The sequence below is a fragment of the Phyllobates terribilis genome, unplaced genomic scaffold (assembly GCF_046119375.1).
Source record: "Phyllobates terribilis strain yellow unplaced genomic scaffold, ASM4611937v1 Scaffold_6__1_contigs__length_29720123, whole genome shotgun sequence".
NCBI lineage: Eukaryota > Metazoa > Chordata > Amphibia > Anura > Dendrobatidae > Phyllobates > Phyllobates terribilis.
The window spans coordinates 17050240-17066875 of record NW_027362766.1 but is presented as its reverse complement, the minus strand read 5'-3'; the positions used below and the strand labels follow the sequence as shown (position 1 = coordinate 17066875).

General features: G+C 46.4%; 1 protein-coding gene across 1 annotated transcript in view; it reads left to right on the top strand.

The window, feature by feature from the left end:
• LOC141152752 (intelectin-1-like) overlaps nucleotides 1–14532 on the top strand; it is a 38063-nt gene extending 23531 nt beyond the window's left edge. Inside the window, exons 4-8 of the mRNA XM_073637397.1 lie at nucleotides 4580–4827; nucleotides 9146–9304; nucleotides 9486–9606; nucleotides 10567–10670; nucleotides 12187–14532. Of these exons, the coding sequence (XP_073493498.1) occupies nucleotides 4580–4827; nucleotides 9146–9304; nucleotides 9486–9606; nucleotides 10567–10670; nucleotides 12187–12339 (785 nt within the window). The 3' untranslated portion in view covers nucleotides 12340–14532. The remainder of the gene's footprint in view (nucleotides 1–4579; nucleotides 4828–9145; nucleotides 9305–9485; nucleotides 9607–10566; nucleotides 10671–12186) is intronic.
• Nucleotides 14533–16636: the final 2104 nt, after the last annotated feature.

Sequence of the window (16636 nt, the reverse complement as noted above, 5' to 3'; positions counted from 1 at the left end):
CCCCTATGCACCTGCAGCTCTGCTCTGCTCTACCCTGCTTCCCCTCCCCACCTGCGGCTCTGCGTTGCTCCACTTCCCCTCCACACCTGCGGCTCTGCTCTGCCCTGCTCTGCTTCTCTTCCGCACCTGCAGCTCTGATCTGCTCTGCCCTACCCTGCTCCACTTCCCCTCCGTACCTGCGGCTCTGCTTTGCTCTGCCCTGTTCCGCTTCCCCTATGCACCTGCAGCTCTGCTCTGCTCTACCCTGCTTCCGCTCCGCACCTGTGGCTCTGCCCTGCTCCACTTCCCCTCCACACCTGCGGCTCTACTCTGCCCTGCTCCGCTTCCCTTCCGCACCTGCAGCTCTGCTCTGCCCTACCCTGTTCCGCTTCCCCTCCGCACCTGCGGCTCTGCTTTGCTCTGCCCTGTTCCGCTTCCCCTCCGCACCTGTGGCTCCGCTCTGCCCTGCTCCGCTTCCCCTCCGCACCTGCGGCTCTGCTTTGCCCTACTACGCTTCTTCTCTGCACCTGCGGCTCTGCCCTGCTCCGCTTCCCCTCCGCACCTGCGGCTCAGTTTCTGTATCCCAGTCTGTACTGGTCCCTATCCAGCCTGTTTACCTACCTGTCAGTACCCGCCTGTCTGTATTCCAGCCGTGCTTGCCAGTACCCGCCTGTCTGTATACCAGCCGTGCCTGCCAGTACCCACCTGTCTGCATACCAGCCGTGCCTGCCAGTACCTGCCTGTCTGCATACCAGCTAAAGCTGCCCGTTCCTGCATTCCTCGGTGTGGGTCAACAGCTGTGTGACCGGGATCTGACCTGGAGTAGCACCTGGCCACCTCCCAGGTCCCTCCTCGGCCCACTGAGTCAATTAAGCCGCCGTGCGTCCGTGGTCGGATCTGGCGAGGTCCCTAGTCACGCCCCTCCAGGCACTCCTCGGTTCGTGGCCCAGTGGGACCACTAACCACCCTGGCGCCAAACAGTCCGGGCGTGAGCGTAACAGTTTGCTCAGGCCATGGACCCCGTTGAGTTCCACGGCCCTTTGCTCTTGGAGACATTTGAATCCTTGTCTGGCAAATACATGCACCAAGAAAATTTTTTTTCCCAAGCTGAGGTCCAGGCGATTTACGCACCAGCCCAAATGGAGCTATCAGCACTCGTTCCTGCGGATCCACCACGGTACTATGGGGATCCAAAACAAAACCGTGCGTTTGTGGAGCAATGCATGCTACATTTCAAATTCTATGCCAACTATTTTCCCACCGATCGGGTTAAAGTGCCATTTCTGATGTCCTACCTAGCAGATGATGCCTAAAATTGGGTCACCACCCCTATGGGAAGCAAGGGGTCCTATCGTCTCTGACCTGCGGGCCTTCCATGTGGCCTTTCTAATGGTCTTCGATGACCCTAACGCTGAATCTTCTGCTAAAGCTTCAATACCCAATATCCTGGAGCTGTCCAGATGGGTGATGCGTGTAGGTAGCCCACCAGTTCCCCAGCCTGAAGAGGCTGCTGCCCACGCAGAATCCACAGAGGATGACAATGCTCCACAGAATACTTCCCTTCCCAACCTCAAGAGGCAGTCCAGACGAGCAAGGCGTAGAGGGTAAACCGTCACGTCAGGTCCTGTCCTCCCAAAGACCTCCTGTTCCCCAGCCTGTAGAGGCAGCTACCCGCGCAGAATTCATGAAGGTTGACCATGTTCGTCAGGCAAAGCAGGGGCCGGAACTCAGTCATAAAATCAGATTGCGGACCCACTGCGTTTGTTTGGAACACCCTGATGGTCTTTGTCCGGCGAAGGTTGGAGAGTCCCAAGACATTAGGCCTGTAGGAGAGGCTGCTCTTGGCGTTAGTGTTTCCTCTCCACAGATGAATGTGACTGTCTCTGTGGCAAGTGGAGGCTTCGGTTTAACCGGAAGTTTCGGGCTGAAAGCTGTGAAGAGTCGGTGTCTGATCCCTGTCTGACAACTCCAGAATCCGGTTTGGGCATTGTCAGGGGAAGGACGAGCCCTACTCAGAAACAGTCTAAATATGTCTGTACAAATTAAGCTCCAGATTGGAGCATTATACATGAAGAAGATCACATTCCAGGTGCTGTCTGGTTTACCCACAGGTCGTCCAGAGCCGAGAGCTCTAGTGCCCACTCAGGTCTGGAGATCCTGCATGGTGTTTCCTGGAGGACTACTGAGGTACAAGGGGTGTCCAGTCCCCATACCTTCTGGACAGTGAGCAATGTCTTCTTCACCAGATCTGCTAGTCGCTGACTCGCTGTGCGCTGAAGTCTCCGAAGGAAGGGAAGCAGAGGCGATGTCTCCACACAGTCTCGATGATTGTACCAATGATCTGGCTTCAGGTACTGCCCCGCCTCGTAGATGTGTCATCTCAGAGATCAGACTGAAGATGGTCCCGAAGCAAGGATCTTCCATCTCTAACAAGTCTGGCAATAAGTCCATCAAGGTGGTGGCTACCCCCAAGTCTCTGCACCCTCCAACCAGGCAGAGGACCTCCAGTTGTCTCTTGAATCCTTTGGGGTGCTACCTGATGTTAAAAAATGGAGAGAGACTTTCCTATGTCCTGTTCCTGATACTTCGTCCACTTCATCTGATGCTGAGGATGACTTGATGGGAGGAAGCATCCTAGTCACCAAGATGGTGAGACCTGTCTCGTTCCCTCTAGTGGACAGAAGAGGTAGTCTTCTTGAAGAGAAGTCTTGGGAGTCCATTGAGAAGGATCGGACTCCAACTTCTCTGCAAAAAATCCTTGCAGGCTTGAAGAAGAGGGGGCTTAAAGGGGGGGGGTACTGTAACTTCCCTGGTGGCGTGCTGGCATGGCTTATCATCTCCAACCATGCAAGACCGCCAACTTACCTACCAGTGCAGGCTGTGCACTATGCTCCTCTACTTGCTGTGTGCATGTCTCTTGTCTGCTGGCTTAGGGCGGCGGTGCTGGAACTTCATGATTCTTAAAGTTACAGTGTGTGCAGTCCTAATGGGTCCCCAGCCTATTGCTGTGAGTCACTGGATACTTAAACCTCCTCCACTCAGTCAGAGGGGCCTGAGCAACACTTTCTTACAGTGTGTTCTGTGCAACTGTGAGTTGCCAGATCCTGTCCTGAACCTTGTCTGTTTCCGCCACCCTGGGGACTGAGTACCCAGGCCCGTTACCTGTATCTGTGACTTCTAGTCTATTTCCACCACCCTGGTTGCTGAATGCCCATGCTCCTTCCTGTATCTCGTTCCTGTGTCAGTTCCTGTCTGAATTGTGTCCTAGCCCGTTACCTGTTTGTCTCTATGTCCGATCCTTCCCTTTTTCTGCAGTGTCTGAACCAGTACCTAACTCCTACTCGTTGTCTCTGTACTTCTGTTTGTGAGTTCTGTGTCTACTCGCTACTTCATAGCAAGTACCTTGTGTGTGTCTGGTTCTGCTTGTCCCATTTCCATGCTTCCATATCTACCTCCTGTGTTCTAGCTATCTTCCTGTGTTTCCCTGTCCCTGTCTGTTCCATGTGAACAGAGCCCTGTCCTGTCTGTCGGCATCTGCGGCTCTGCTCTGCTTCCACTCCACACCTGCGGCTCTGCTCTGCCCTGCTCCACTTCCCCTCCGCACCTGCGTCTCTGCTCTGCCCTGCTCCGCTTCCCCTCCGCACCTGCGGCTCTGCCCTGCTCCGCTTCCCCTGTGCACCTGCGGCTCTGCTCTGCCCTGCTCCATTTCCCCTCCACACCTGCGGCTCTGCTCTGCCCTGCTCCGCTTCCCCTCCGCACCTGCGGCTCTGCTCTGCCTTGCTCTACTTCCCCTCCGCACCTGCGGCTCTGCTCTGCCCTGCTCCGCTTCCCCTTCGCACCTGCGGCTGTGCTCTGCTCTGCCCTGCTCCGCTTCCCCTCCGCACTTGCTGCTCTGCTCTGCCCTGCCCTGCTCCGCTTCCCCTCCACACCTGCGGCTCTGCCCTGCTCCACTTCCCCTCCGCACCTGCGGCTCTGCTCTGGCCTGCTCCGCTTCCCCTCTGCACCTGCGGCTCTGCCCTGCTCCGCTTCCCCTCCACACCTGCGGCTCAGTTCCTGTATCCCAGTCTGTACTGGTCCCTATCCAGCCTGTTTACCTACATGCCAGTACCCGCCTGTCTGTATACCAGCCGTGCTTGCCAGTACCCACCTGACTGTATACCAGCCATGCCTGCCAGTATCCGCCTGTCTGCATACCAGCCGTGCCTGCCAGTACCTGTCTATCTGCATACCAGCCAAAGCTGCCCGTTCCTGCATTCCCCGGTGTAGTCGACTGCTGTGTGACTGGGGTCTGACCTGGAGTAGCTCCTGGGCCACCTCCCACGTCCCTCCTTGATTAAGCCACCGTGCGTCCGTTGTCCGATCTGGCGAGGTCCCTAGTCATGCCCCTCCAGGCACTCCTCGGTTCGTGGCCCAGTGGGAGCACTAACCAGGCTCACGCCAAACAGTCCGGGCGTGAGCTTAGCACAGTGTTTGCAAAGGCTCTCAACACCTGGTAGCAAAGAAAACAAGGCCAACTCGGGCAGGGTCCTCACTCCCCAAAAGCCCAATAGGAGCTTCATGGTCTGTCTGTATGTTTTCTGATAGTATTTTTATCCCATAGATGGCATTTATTCTTTGACCACAAAAAATGGATTTACCTACCAGGTGTTCTGTGATATGACAACTAATGGTGGAGGTTGGACTTTAGTGGCAAGCATTCATGAGAATAATATACATGGCAAATGTACCTCTGGAGATCGCTGGACAAGTCAACAAGGGAATAATGCAAATAACCCAAAGGGTGATGGCAACTGGGATAATTATGCTACATTTGGGACACCGGAAGGAGCCACAAGTGATGATTATAAGGTATGATGGGTGAAATAGGTTTACATCAGAAATTATGATGCTGTTATAATGGAACACCACCACTCTGGTCAAACAGGACATCATTGCAGTTGCAAAAAAAACATTTTTAAATGACCTTTTTAAGAATGTGAAAGTAGCATGATGGTGCAGCGTTGTAAATAATATTTTACCCGATTAGAGCCTTTGGGGTATAGGTTTGGGCAACGGCAACTATCTAGAAACATCACACAACCCGGGTTCATCAAGATTCAAGGATTAATTTTCATCAAGGTATAAGGTTCATGAATCAAGGTTCATCATGGTCTAAGGTTTACGGATCAGGGTCATCATGATGTAAAGCTAATGAATTAAGATAATCATGGTGTAAGGTTTACGGAGCTAAGGTCATCATGGTGTAAGATTTATGCTTCTAGGTTCATTATGGTGTAGGGTTCAGAAATAAACAGACGTTGTTGTAAACAGTTCATAGAGTAATGGCAGAAAGTGTTGGCACCCTTGAAATTGTTCCAGAAAATGAAGTATTTCTCCCAGAAAATTATTGCAATTACACATGTTTTGTTATACTCATGCTTATCTCCTTTGTGTGTATTGGAACAACACAAAAAACAGTGGAATAAAGGCAAATTGGACATAATTTCATATAAAACCCAAATGATGGTCCGGACAAAATTGTTGCCACCTTTTCAAAATTGTGGATAAACAACTTTGTTTCAACTATGTGATGCTCGTTCAAACTCACCTGTGGAAAGTAACAGGTGTGGGCAATATGAAAATCACACCTGGAACCAGATAAAAAGGGGAGAAGTTGATTCAATCTTTGCATTGTGTGTCGGTGTGTGCCACACTAAGCATGGAGAACAGAAAGAGGAGAAGAGAACTGTCTGAGGACTTGAGAACCAAAATTATTGAAAAATATCATCAATCTCAAAGTTATCTCCAGATATCTTGATGTTCCTTTGTCCATGGTGCACAACATAATCAAGAAGTTTACAACCCATGGCCTTGTAGCTAATCTCCCTGTACGTGGACGGCAGAAAAAAATTGATGAAAGGTTGTAACGCAGGATAGTCCGGATGATGGATAAGTGGCTTCAATCAAGTTACAAAGAAATTCAAGCTGTCCTGCAGGCTCAGGGCGCAACAGTGTCACTGCTGACACATAGACATAAAAAGCTAGTTTGTAGTTTGTCAAAATGTACGTGAGTACACCAAAATCCTTCTGGGAAAGCATTTTGTGGATAGATGACATCAAGATACAGCTTTTTGGTAAATCACATCATTCTACTGTTTACCGAAAACAGAATGAGGTATACATAGAAAAGAACACCGTACCTACAGTCAAATATGATGGAAGTTCAAAGATGTTTTGGGGTTGTTTTGCTGCCTCTGGCACTGGGAGCCTTGATTGTGTGTAAGGCATCATGAAACCGGAAGATTACCATAGTATTGGAGAGTTCTGAAGTGGCCAGCAATGGGTCCAGATCTAAATCCCATTGAACACCTACGGAGAGATCTTAAAATTGCTGTTGGGAGAAGACGCCTTCACATATGAGAGACCTGGAGCAGTTTGTAAAAGAAGAGTGGCCAAAATTCCAGCTGAGAGGTGTCAGAAGTTTGTTGATGGTTATAGGAAGCAATTGATTGCAGTTATTTATTCCAAAGATTGTGCAACCAAATCTTAAGTTGATGCTGCCAACAATTTTGTCCAGCCCATTTTTGGGGTTTTGTGTGAAATTATGTCCAATTTGCCTTTTTTTGTCAGTTTTTTTGTGTGTTGTTCCAAAACACACGAAGGAAATAAACATGTGAATAACATAACGTGTAATTCCAATAATTTTCTGGGACAAATACTGAAATAATTTCAGGGGTGCCAACACTTTCTACCATGACTGTAGAGCTGGGTTTATCATAGTGTAGGGTTCATGGCTAAAGGTTCATCCTGTTGTAAGGTGCATGTATCTACATTGTTCATGACAAAAGGTTCATTATAGTGTAGGGTTTACAATTTAAAATGTATTGTAGTGTAAGGTTCATCATAATGTAAGGTTAATAATGTTCATAATGATGTAAGGTCCGTGGCTGAAGAGTCATCATAGTGTAAGCGTTCATGATGCTCATGATGGTATATAATTCATAGATCAATAGTCGTCATGGTGCAATGTTCATGGATTGAGGTTCATCTTGACGTAAGGTTGATGGGTTAAGGCTCATAGCTGTTATAAACCTCATGAATAAGGATCATGGTATTGTAAGGTTCATGGATCGAATTCATCAATGATGTACCCTTCACTGATCAAGGTTTATCATGGAGTAAAGTTCATGGATCACGATTCATTATGTGTAAGGTTTATGACTTAAGTCATTATGTAAACTTCTTGAAACAAGGTTCATTATGGATAAGGTTCATAGATCAAGATTAATCCAAATGTAGACTTGATGTATAAAGGGCTATCATGATACAAGGTTTATGGATCAAGGGTTATCATGTTGGAAAATTCAGGAATCATGGGTTTTCATGAGTTGTCCATTCAAGATTCATTATATTGTTAGGTTCATGGATCAATATCCATTATGGCATAGGGTTCATAGATCTTAGTGTAAGTTTCCTGGATCAAATGTCATCACACAAACACCTTCTGTCAAGGATATACAGCCAAGAGGAGTCACGCTGACCCATCGCTGCCACCAATATGTCACGGAAACACAGCCAGGGAGGGGGGTCCAGCCGAACCCACCACTGTCACCACTTTGTCACAGATGACACCAGAGAAATCCCACAGATCCCACCGCTGTTACCTTAAAAGTTGGTCAAGGGAACGCAACTCTGCTGCCTCCAATCTTCAAGACAATTAAGCAATTGGCTGACGAATGATGGACGAGACCTCGGCTACTTCCACTACTAGACTGGTTATTGGGGAACTCACAGTGAGCGTATGGTATAAACACCTCTGATTCTAATGCATGGAATATATGTATACCCCCCCCCCCCCCAAACGGTGACTGCCAGGTCTGCAATACCAAAACAGCTACTAGCTGAGACCACCAATCGTTTATACAGACACGTTGCTTCAGGAGTGAGACTTACAGAACAAAAGAAACCGAGCTATTTTATTTTATATATTTAATCCAGAAAGTGAAGCAGTGTTTATAGAAAATATAAAAGATGATTCACAATGGGAACAAAATACAATATATACAATTACACAAAATAGAAAGGAATAACGAAAGAAAAGTACTAAACTTGGTCACGGAAATGACTCAGAGCTTATAGCGAAGGGAAGCACTCTGATTGGGAAAACGGTCTGAACCCACAACGATCTATGTCTTCCAAGGACTGACAAAGGACTCAACTACTGCTTATTATTAGCTCAAAGTTGTGCCCACACACCTCCCCTTGATGAGCTCATGTGGGGGCAGATTGTGGGACAGAATTTTATGAGATCCCAACTTACAGGATATCTTCGCCTTCAAAGGTTCCAGCCAGTAGATATTGATGTCATATTTCTTATCAGGATTTTATCGTTACATAGAGATCAAACATGGCCTGGTTTACATCATCTATCTGACCGTTATTGAGTTAGAGGGATTCTAGTAGCCCTAAGGTGATGCATCACGTTCGTCCTTTCACTACAACGCTGAATATCTATATCCCATAAATATCGGATTGATACAAGACCCCAATATTCATATCTGGACAATGGAGACACGGTCATAAATATATTTTGAACCCAGGATGCTTCTTTCTTTGCAACAAAGGCAGCATCTCCACTTCTCCGCCTAGGCATAAATAAATCTCAATCTGGCTGTCTTTTCCCCAGCAGATATTCTGTTTTAATCACCTGTTCATGGCAGTAGGTCCCGTCTTCAAATGTTATTAGAGTGTCAGCTCTTTCCCTATTTCCCCTGTGTTAATTGTTTTTTTTCCTGTTCTAAGGTCTAATTAATCCCACTTTAAAAAAAAGATATTCTCCAGCTATACCTTGTTTTCCCTCTTCCCATACGTTCAACGTGAGGGGGACAGGTCTTATGGATTTTAATTTTCCTCTATGACTCCTATTTATTTATTTTACTCACTTATATAATGCCATCATATTCCGTATCTATTTACAGACATTTTCCTCACTGTCCCCATTGGGGCTCACAATCTAAATTCTCTATCATTAAGTCTTTAGAGTGTTAGAGCGAAACCAGAGTAATCTTAGGAAACCCGCTCAAACATGGGGAGAACAAACAACTTATCTACATTCTTTGATGAACCGAAATTTTTTAATTCATAGCAACCTTTTGTCATTTTTTTTATTTCCCATTGAATCCCCCAGAACCCTGGATATTTTGATATCTTAACTAAAGATGTGAGTGTTTGGCATGTGCCTAATGATACTCCACTGGAGTTATGGAAGAACTCCTCATTACAAAGGTATCGGACAGACACTGGTTTCATGGAGCATGAAGGTGGAAACTTATTCCACTTATACAAGGTAATGTTTGCCCCATAATTGTCTCCTTCATCGTTGCCAGTCTTCACCTCATACTCAGTCCTTTATAAGTTTTATCACCATATGTTACCTTCCGAAGGCAGAAGGTAAAGGGATCAGTTGGTCCCAATTTCTTCGCTCACCGTGCTGTTGTAAAACAATGTATATGTACTTCATTCACTAGAAATATCCAGTTACTTTCAAGGCAGGAACCTGTTTAGCACATAACGGACCAGCTGTGCCTATAGTGTATGACTATGGATATGCGGAAAGGACAGCCAAGTTTTACTCACCCAATGGAAGAGGTAAAAGTTCCCAATGTCTTAACATCCTTCATTATAAATTTGTAAAAACACAAACAGATGTATTATTGACAACTCTGAAATGATAAATGTTACGTTTGCATTCATCTCGGCAGCACATCGTCGCATCTAAGCAGAACATGTGCTGCCGAGAGCAACGACTGACCATGCGCACAGAGCGCTCGATTAACAATTGTTCTGTGCACATCTAAACAGGCTATTGAAGGACAGCAGACATGCAGCTGATCAGCGGTCGTCCATGGACGACCAATCGGCATGTGAAAAATAGTCATTAGTTTCACCAATTTTTACCGTCACCAGGGCTCAGATTCATCAACGATTTTACTCCAAGAAACTGGCGTGATAAGCTTTGAAAAGTTGAAAAATTTTAGTGCAGTCTGAGTCTGCTTTAACTTTTGCGACTTTTGGCATGTTCACATTATTTTTGCCCAGCTCCGACAAAGTGGGCCAGCTGGGGTGGAAATGTAGGGACGTGATGGGGCGATCTCCACAAAACTTAATTCAGTCCGTGACCGGAGTAACATTAGTGGTGAGGAAAATGCAAATTTGGGGGTACCTCGTAATGAATCAGGTGGCTCTCATTTCATCCTGTCCCCTCAAGACCGATGTGAAAAACTGGCAGGCGGTCAGGGCAAGCGGAAGACAAGAATCAAGGTCAGGATTCACTGGATTGGAAGTAAAAGAAGAAGAATACCTTTGCAGTTAGTAACGAAAGGACCTCATTGCTCAGGCATAGAGCGATGAAGGAGTGTCTCTTATTTATCCAGGGGAAGCTTACGAATTGGTTTTGGCTATGGATCAGAGCAGGAAGAGAATACCGGCACCAAGGGACCAGGAGACTGGGGTGGCGGAGACAGTGAAGAACAGGAGACCAGTGTTAGCAGCCAGTGGCGGTGGTAAAGGCAGTCATCTGATTATGGTCATTTTATGTCATATTCACAGCTCAGTTCATTGCCGGCTTCATTCAATTCCGTGCCATAAACCATGAGGGGGCCGCCTTGGCAATTTGCCCAGGAATGAAAGTGATCGGTTGTGATGCAGAACAGGTATGTGTCATGATTTTTTTTAGCTTTTCAGACCCAAATGATGACATAATAAGGGCTAATAGTCCACATGGATTTGTTGACATGGTTAATTCTGCAATATGTAGGACTACTGTAACTGATGTGTGTTGGATGGATGTACCTAAAAAGTGGCTCGTTTTAGATGGGAGAAATAGTATTATTTTTAATTCAGATTTTTTTTTTCCATTAAATGCAGATATTAAATAAAACTATTTTTGCCAATGTATTTTTATTTTTTAAAGGTATTTTAATCATGTTTTTTTGGGGAAAGCGCACCAGAGAAGACAGAGAGAAGGCTGAGCACCAGAGAAGACAGAGAGAGGCTGAGCAGATAATGTGAATAACAGAAATAAGATATTTTAGAAGCTGATTTTGCTCCTTCTGTGTCAGTTGCAGAGGGTTTGTGTCAGTTGCAGAGGGTTTGTGTCAGTTACTGAGGGTTTGTGTCAGTTGCAGAGGGTTTGTGTCAGTTGCAGAGGGTTTGTGTCAGTTGCAGAGGGTTTGTGTCAGTTACTGAGGGTTTGTGTCAGTTGCAGAGGGTTTATGTCAGTTGCAGAGGGTTTGTGTCAGTTGCAGAGGGTTTGTGTCAGTTACTGAGGGTTTGTGTCAGTTGCAGAGGGTTTGTGAGCAAGAGCCATGTTATTGAATATTGGCTAGCAGATAAGGATTGGAAACATATTGGACCATCTGCTGCACGAGGTTACAGAGAGAAGATTGTCCAAGTTGTTGGAGACCATCTGTCAGTAATTGAGAGGAAGAAGAGATTGCCCTGATAAAGAGGAGCGTCTCTAAAGAACAATAGATTTTATGATGCAGTTTTTCCACGATGACAGAGGCATCCATGAAATGCCCCAGTTACAGGGAAAAGTAGCACCCTGCCATGACCAGTAGCTCTTGTACAGGAGTTAAAGCATTAAAGAAGCGAAACTGGGGAACTGCACCACCCAATTGAAATGAGAGTTGGTGGATGCCAAAAACATGAAGCATTGTCTTGATTACTATCGCAAGTAATTAATAAGGCTCCAAGCGTGTGTCTAAACTATCAACTTTGGTTAAAAGCTAACATTTTGGGTATCCCACCAATTAGACTCCCATTTCTAAAGATTTTCAGCCTATTGCCACATACTGGATATAACTCTTGCATCAAACTTGGAGGCAGCATCCTTTTTGTTCTTCTTTTCATTAGCCGGCCGGGCGCAACATCACATGTGCATCACCCGGAAACGATGATGTAGCACAAAACCGGTTAATCAAAAGAAGAGTCATGGATTGCGTCAAATAACTGATGGTTTTCACAGCTCTGGTTCAGTGGCCACAGAATGTTGGCATGGACGATTGACCGCGTTCAGCGACTCGATGGCCATTTTGGCACCAACTCTAGTGGCCAGGTTTCCATATATATTTATGATGGTTGAGCAATTCCTGACATGAACATTTCTCCAGTGTACAAAGATCCTTGAATTCCCTGACTGTATTGTGATCTTCTTTATACTTTCAGCATTGTATCGGAGGAGGTGGATATGTAGGAGAGGGGCTCACCAGACAGTGTGGAGACTTCACTTCTTATGACTGGGATGGATATGGTACGCATACCAGATGGAGCTCCAGCAAAGAAATCACAGATGCAGCCATCCTGATCTTCTATCGCTAGTGTACCTACATACATATATCGGTCATTAACATAGTGCTATTTCTATTAATTACTGCTATAGCTTGTAGAGACTTTAGACTGGCCAGAATCTACTATTGTGAGAATGAGCCAGTATTCATGAGGGTGTCAAGGTTATAGTCGCATCTGGACCCCAGTTTTTTTATCAATTTACCAGGACATCACTATGTTTACTGTGTACTATTACTTAATATAATATTAATTCATATATTATTACTATTATTAACACCTGCCTAGGGTACTACCTCCTGCCTCCCCAACAGGGGCGCACTTTTGGGGAAAAAAGGACATTGCTGAATGCCTGCGGTTGCCCGATGCCTTCCCCCAGCCGCAGGCATTCAGCACAGTGATGGCCAGGGCGCAGGCACACAGGGAAGCACAGTGTCAGCCACTGACATGGCTCACCCCTCTCTCCCATGCCCTGGCCGACGTTCCCTCCCTGCACTCAATTGTATTTGCATCTGTAAGTGAAGTGATCACGTCGTTCAGCGTCCACTGCTGCATGAGACAGAAGAGGAGATGGAGGCTGCGCTGGACGAAAGCCTGGATTAGAGGAGTATAAGCTTTTTTTTTGTTTTTAATTTGACAATGAATGGGGAAATAGCAAGAGGGGCTGACTGCGGGATTGATTGTGGGGACTTATGTGGAGCTACCTGTGGGAATCTATGTGAGGCTAGCTGTGGGGACCTACGTGGGACTATCTGTGGGGTTCTACATGGGGCTGGCTGTGGGGAAATACTTGGGGCTAGCTGTGGAAACTTGCATGTGGCTGGATGTGGGTGTTAGAACCTTCCTGTTTGTTTTTTCCATCTTGTCTTTTGCGGTCACGTGACCATCTGCCTTTATATTCCAGCTCCGCCCTTTTGGCTGTGCTGGACTTCAGTGTTGTTTGACTGTTTTGCTAGCCAGGTGCTTTTGTGCCTTTCTCTGTCAGTTCGCTTGGTCCTTCTGGGACCTCTAGTACCTTTTTGTCAATTTATCTTTTTTGTGTTCTGCAACAACTTTCTCTGTTCAGGAGGTTTCCCATTTTTGTCCCAGTCCTTAGTTCTCTTAGGGACCCCTTCCTTTATGCATTAGGTCTTCGTTCAGACTAGCTGAGGACTAAGGCGGGTCTGTTCACTAGGAACAGGCAGCCCGCTACATCGTAGGGATTCAGCTTAGTCTTACTGTAGGGATAGCTTTCCCCTTCTTTCCTTAGTACTTGTTGCAGATCATAACAGTGGGGACCTACATGGGGCTGGCTGTGGGGAAATATGTGGGGCTTGCTGTGGGGAAATATGTGCGGATAGCTGTGGTGACTTAAGTGGGGAGGGCTGTGGGGATCTACGTGGGGCTAGCTGTGGGGACTTTTAAAAGGCTGGCTGTGGGGACCTTCATGTGTCTGGCTGTGGGGACATCCATGTGTCTGGCTGTGGGGACCTCCGTGGAGCTGGCTATGAGGACCTACTTGGGCTTGCTGTTGGGACCTATTTGAGGATGGCTGTGGGGAAATACTTGGAGCTTGGTATAGGGACATATGTGGGTCTGGGTGTGGGAAATTACATGAGGCTTTCTGAGGGGACCTACGTGGTGCTTTCTGAGGGGACCTACGTGGGGCTTCTGTGTGGACCTACGTGGGGCTTACTGTGGGGACCTACATGAGGCTTACTGTGGGGACCTACGAGGGGCTGGCTGTGGGTACATACTGTACGTGGGGCTGGCTGTGGGGATGTACATGGAGGGCTATTGAGGACATCATACTGTATATTGGGGGGCTCTAGTGGACATCGTGGTGTTTATTGGGGGGCTGTTGTGGATATCATACTATATGGGCGGCTGTGATGAATATCATACCATGTAGGAGGACAATGTTAGAAAGGAGTACAGTTTGGAGAGGACAATGCGGCGGGCAGTATAAGGGCATAGTGTGAAGTGTGTGTGTGTGTGTATATATATATATTTATTTATATATATATATACACACACCAGTTTTTTTAGCAATGACCTTTTGTGGCTTACCTTCCTTGTGGAGTGTGTCAATGACTGCCTTCTGGATATCTGTCAAGTCAGCAGTCTTCCCCATGATTGTGGAGCCTACTGAAACAGACTAAGGGACCTTTTTAAACGCTTGGGAAGCCTTTGCAGGTGGTTTTTGTTAATTATTCTAATTTACTGTGATAATGTCTTTTGTGTTTTCATTGGCTGTAAGCCATAATCATCAACATTAACAGAAATAAACACTTGAAATAGATCACTCTGTTTGTAATGACTCCATAGAATATGAGTTTAACTTTTTGTATTGAAGAACTGAAAGAAATTAACTTTTTGATGATATTCTAATTTAGTGAGAAGCACCTGTATATTATTTATATATATATACATACATACATATATATATATATATATATATATATATATATATATATATATATATATACACTGCTTAAAAAAATAAAGGGAACACTTAACCAACAGAATATAACTGCAAGCAAATCAAACTTCTGTGAAATCAAACTGTCCACTTAGGAAGCAACACTGATCGACAATCAATCTCACATGCTGTTGTGCAAATGGAATAGACAATAGATGGAAATTATTGGCAATTATCAAGACACCCTCAATAAAGGAGTGGTTCTGCAGGTGGGGACCACAGACCACATCTCAGTACCAATGCTTTCTGGCTGATGTTTTGGTCACTTTTGAATTTTGGTTGTGTTTTCACACTCGTGGTAGCATGAGACGGACTCTACAACCCACAGAAGTTGCTCAGGTAGTGCAGCTCATCCAGGATGGCACATCAATGCGAGCTGTGGCAAGAAGGTTTGCTGTGTCTGTCAGCGTAGTGTTCAGAGGCTGTAGGCACTACCAGGAGACAGGCCAGTACACCAGGAGACGTGGAGGGGGCCGTAGGAGGGCAACAACCAAGCAGCAGGACCGCTACCTCCGCCTTTGTGCAAGGAGGAGTAGGAGGAGCATTGCCAGAGCCCTGCAAAATGACCTCCAGCAGGCCACAAATGTGCATGTGTCTGCACAAATGGTTAGAAACCAACTCCATGAGGGTGGTATGAGGGCCCGACGTCCACAGATGGGGGTTGTGCTCACAGCCCAACACCGTGCAGGATGCTTGGCATTTGCCACAGAACACCAGGATTGGCAAAGTCGCCACTGGCACCCTGTGCTCTTCACAGATGAAAGCAGGTTCACACTGAGCACATGTGACAGACGTGACAAAGTCTGGAGACGCCGTGGACAGCGATCTGCTGCCTGCAACATCCTTCAGCATGACCGGTTTGGCAGTGGGTCAGTAATGGTGTGGGGTGGCATTTCTTTGGAGGGCCACACAAGCCCTCCATGTGATCACCAGAGGTAGCCTGACTGCCATTAGGTACCAGGATGAGATCCTCAGACCCCTTGTGAGACCATATGCTGGTGCGGTTGGCCCTGGGTTCCTCCTAATGCAGGACAATGCCAGACCTCATGTGGTTGGAGTGTGTCAGCAGTTCCTGCAAGATGAAGGCATTGAAGCTATGGACTGGCCCGCCCGTTCCCCAGACCTGAATCCGACTGATCACATCTGGGACATCATGTCTCGCTCCATCCACCAACGTCACGTTGCACCACAGATTGTCCAGGAGTTGGCGGATGCTTTAGTCCAGGTCTGGGAGGAGATCCCACAGGAGACCATCCGCAACCTCATCAGGAGCATGCCCAGGCGTTGTAGGGAGGTCATACAGGCACGTGGAGGCCACACACAATACTGAGCCTCATCAGGAGCATGCCCAGGCGTTGTAGGGAGGTCATACAGGCACGTGGAGGCCACACACAATACTGAGCCTCATCAGGAGCATGCCCAGGCGTTGTAGGGAGGTCATACAGGCACGTGGAGGCCACACACAATACTGAGCCTCAATTTGACTTGTTTTAAGGACATTACATCAAAGTTGGATCAGCCTGTAGTGTGTTCTTCCACTTTAATTTTGGAGGTGATTCCAAATCCAGGCCTCTATTGGTTAATAAATTTGATTTCCATTGATGATTTTTGTGTGATTTTGTTATCAGCACATTCAGCTTTCTACAGAACAAAGTATTCAATGAGAATATTTTATTCATTCAGATCGAGGATGTGTTATTTCAGTGTTCCCTTTATTTTTTTGAGCAGTGTATATATATATATATATATATATATATATATATATATATATATATATATACAGTACAGACCAAAAGTTTGGACACACCTTCTCATTTAAAGATTTTTCTGTATTTTCATGACTATGAAAATTGTACATTCACACTGAAG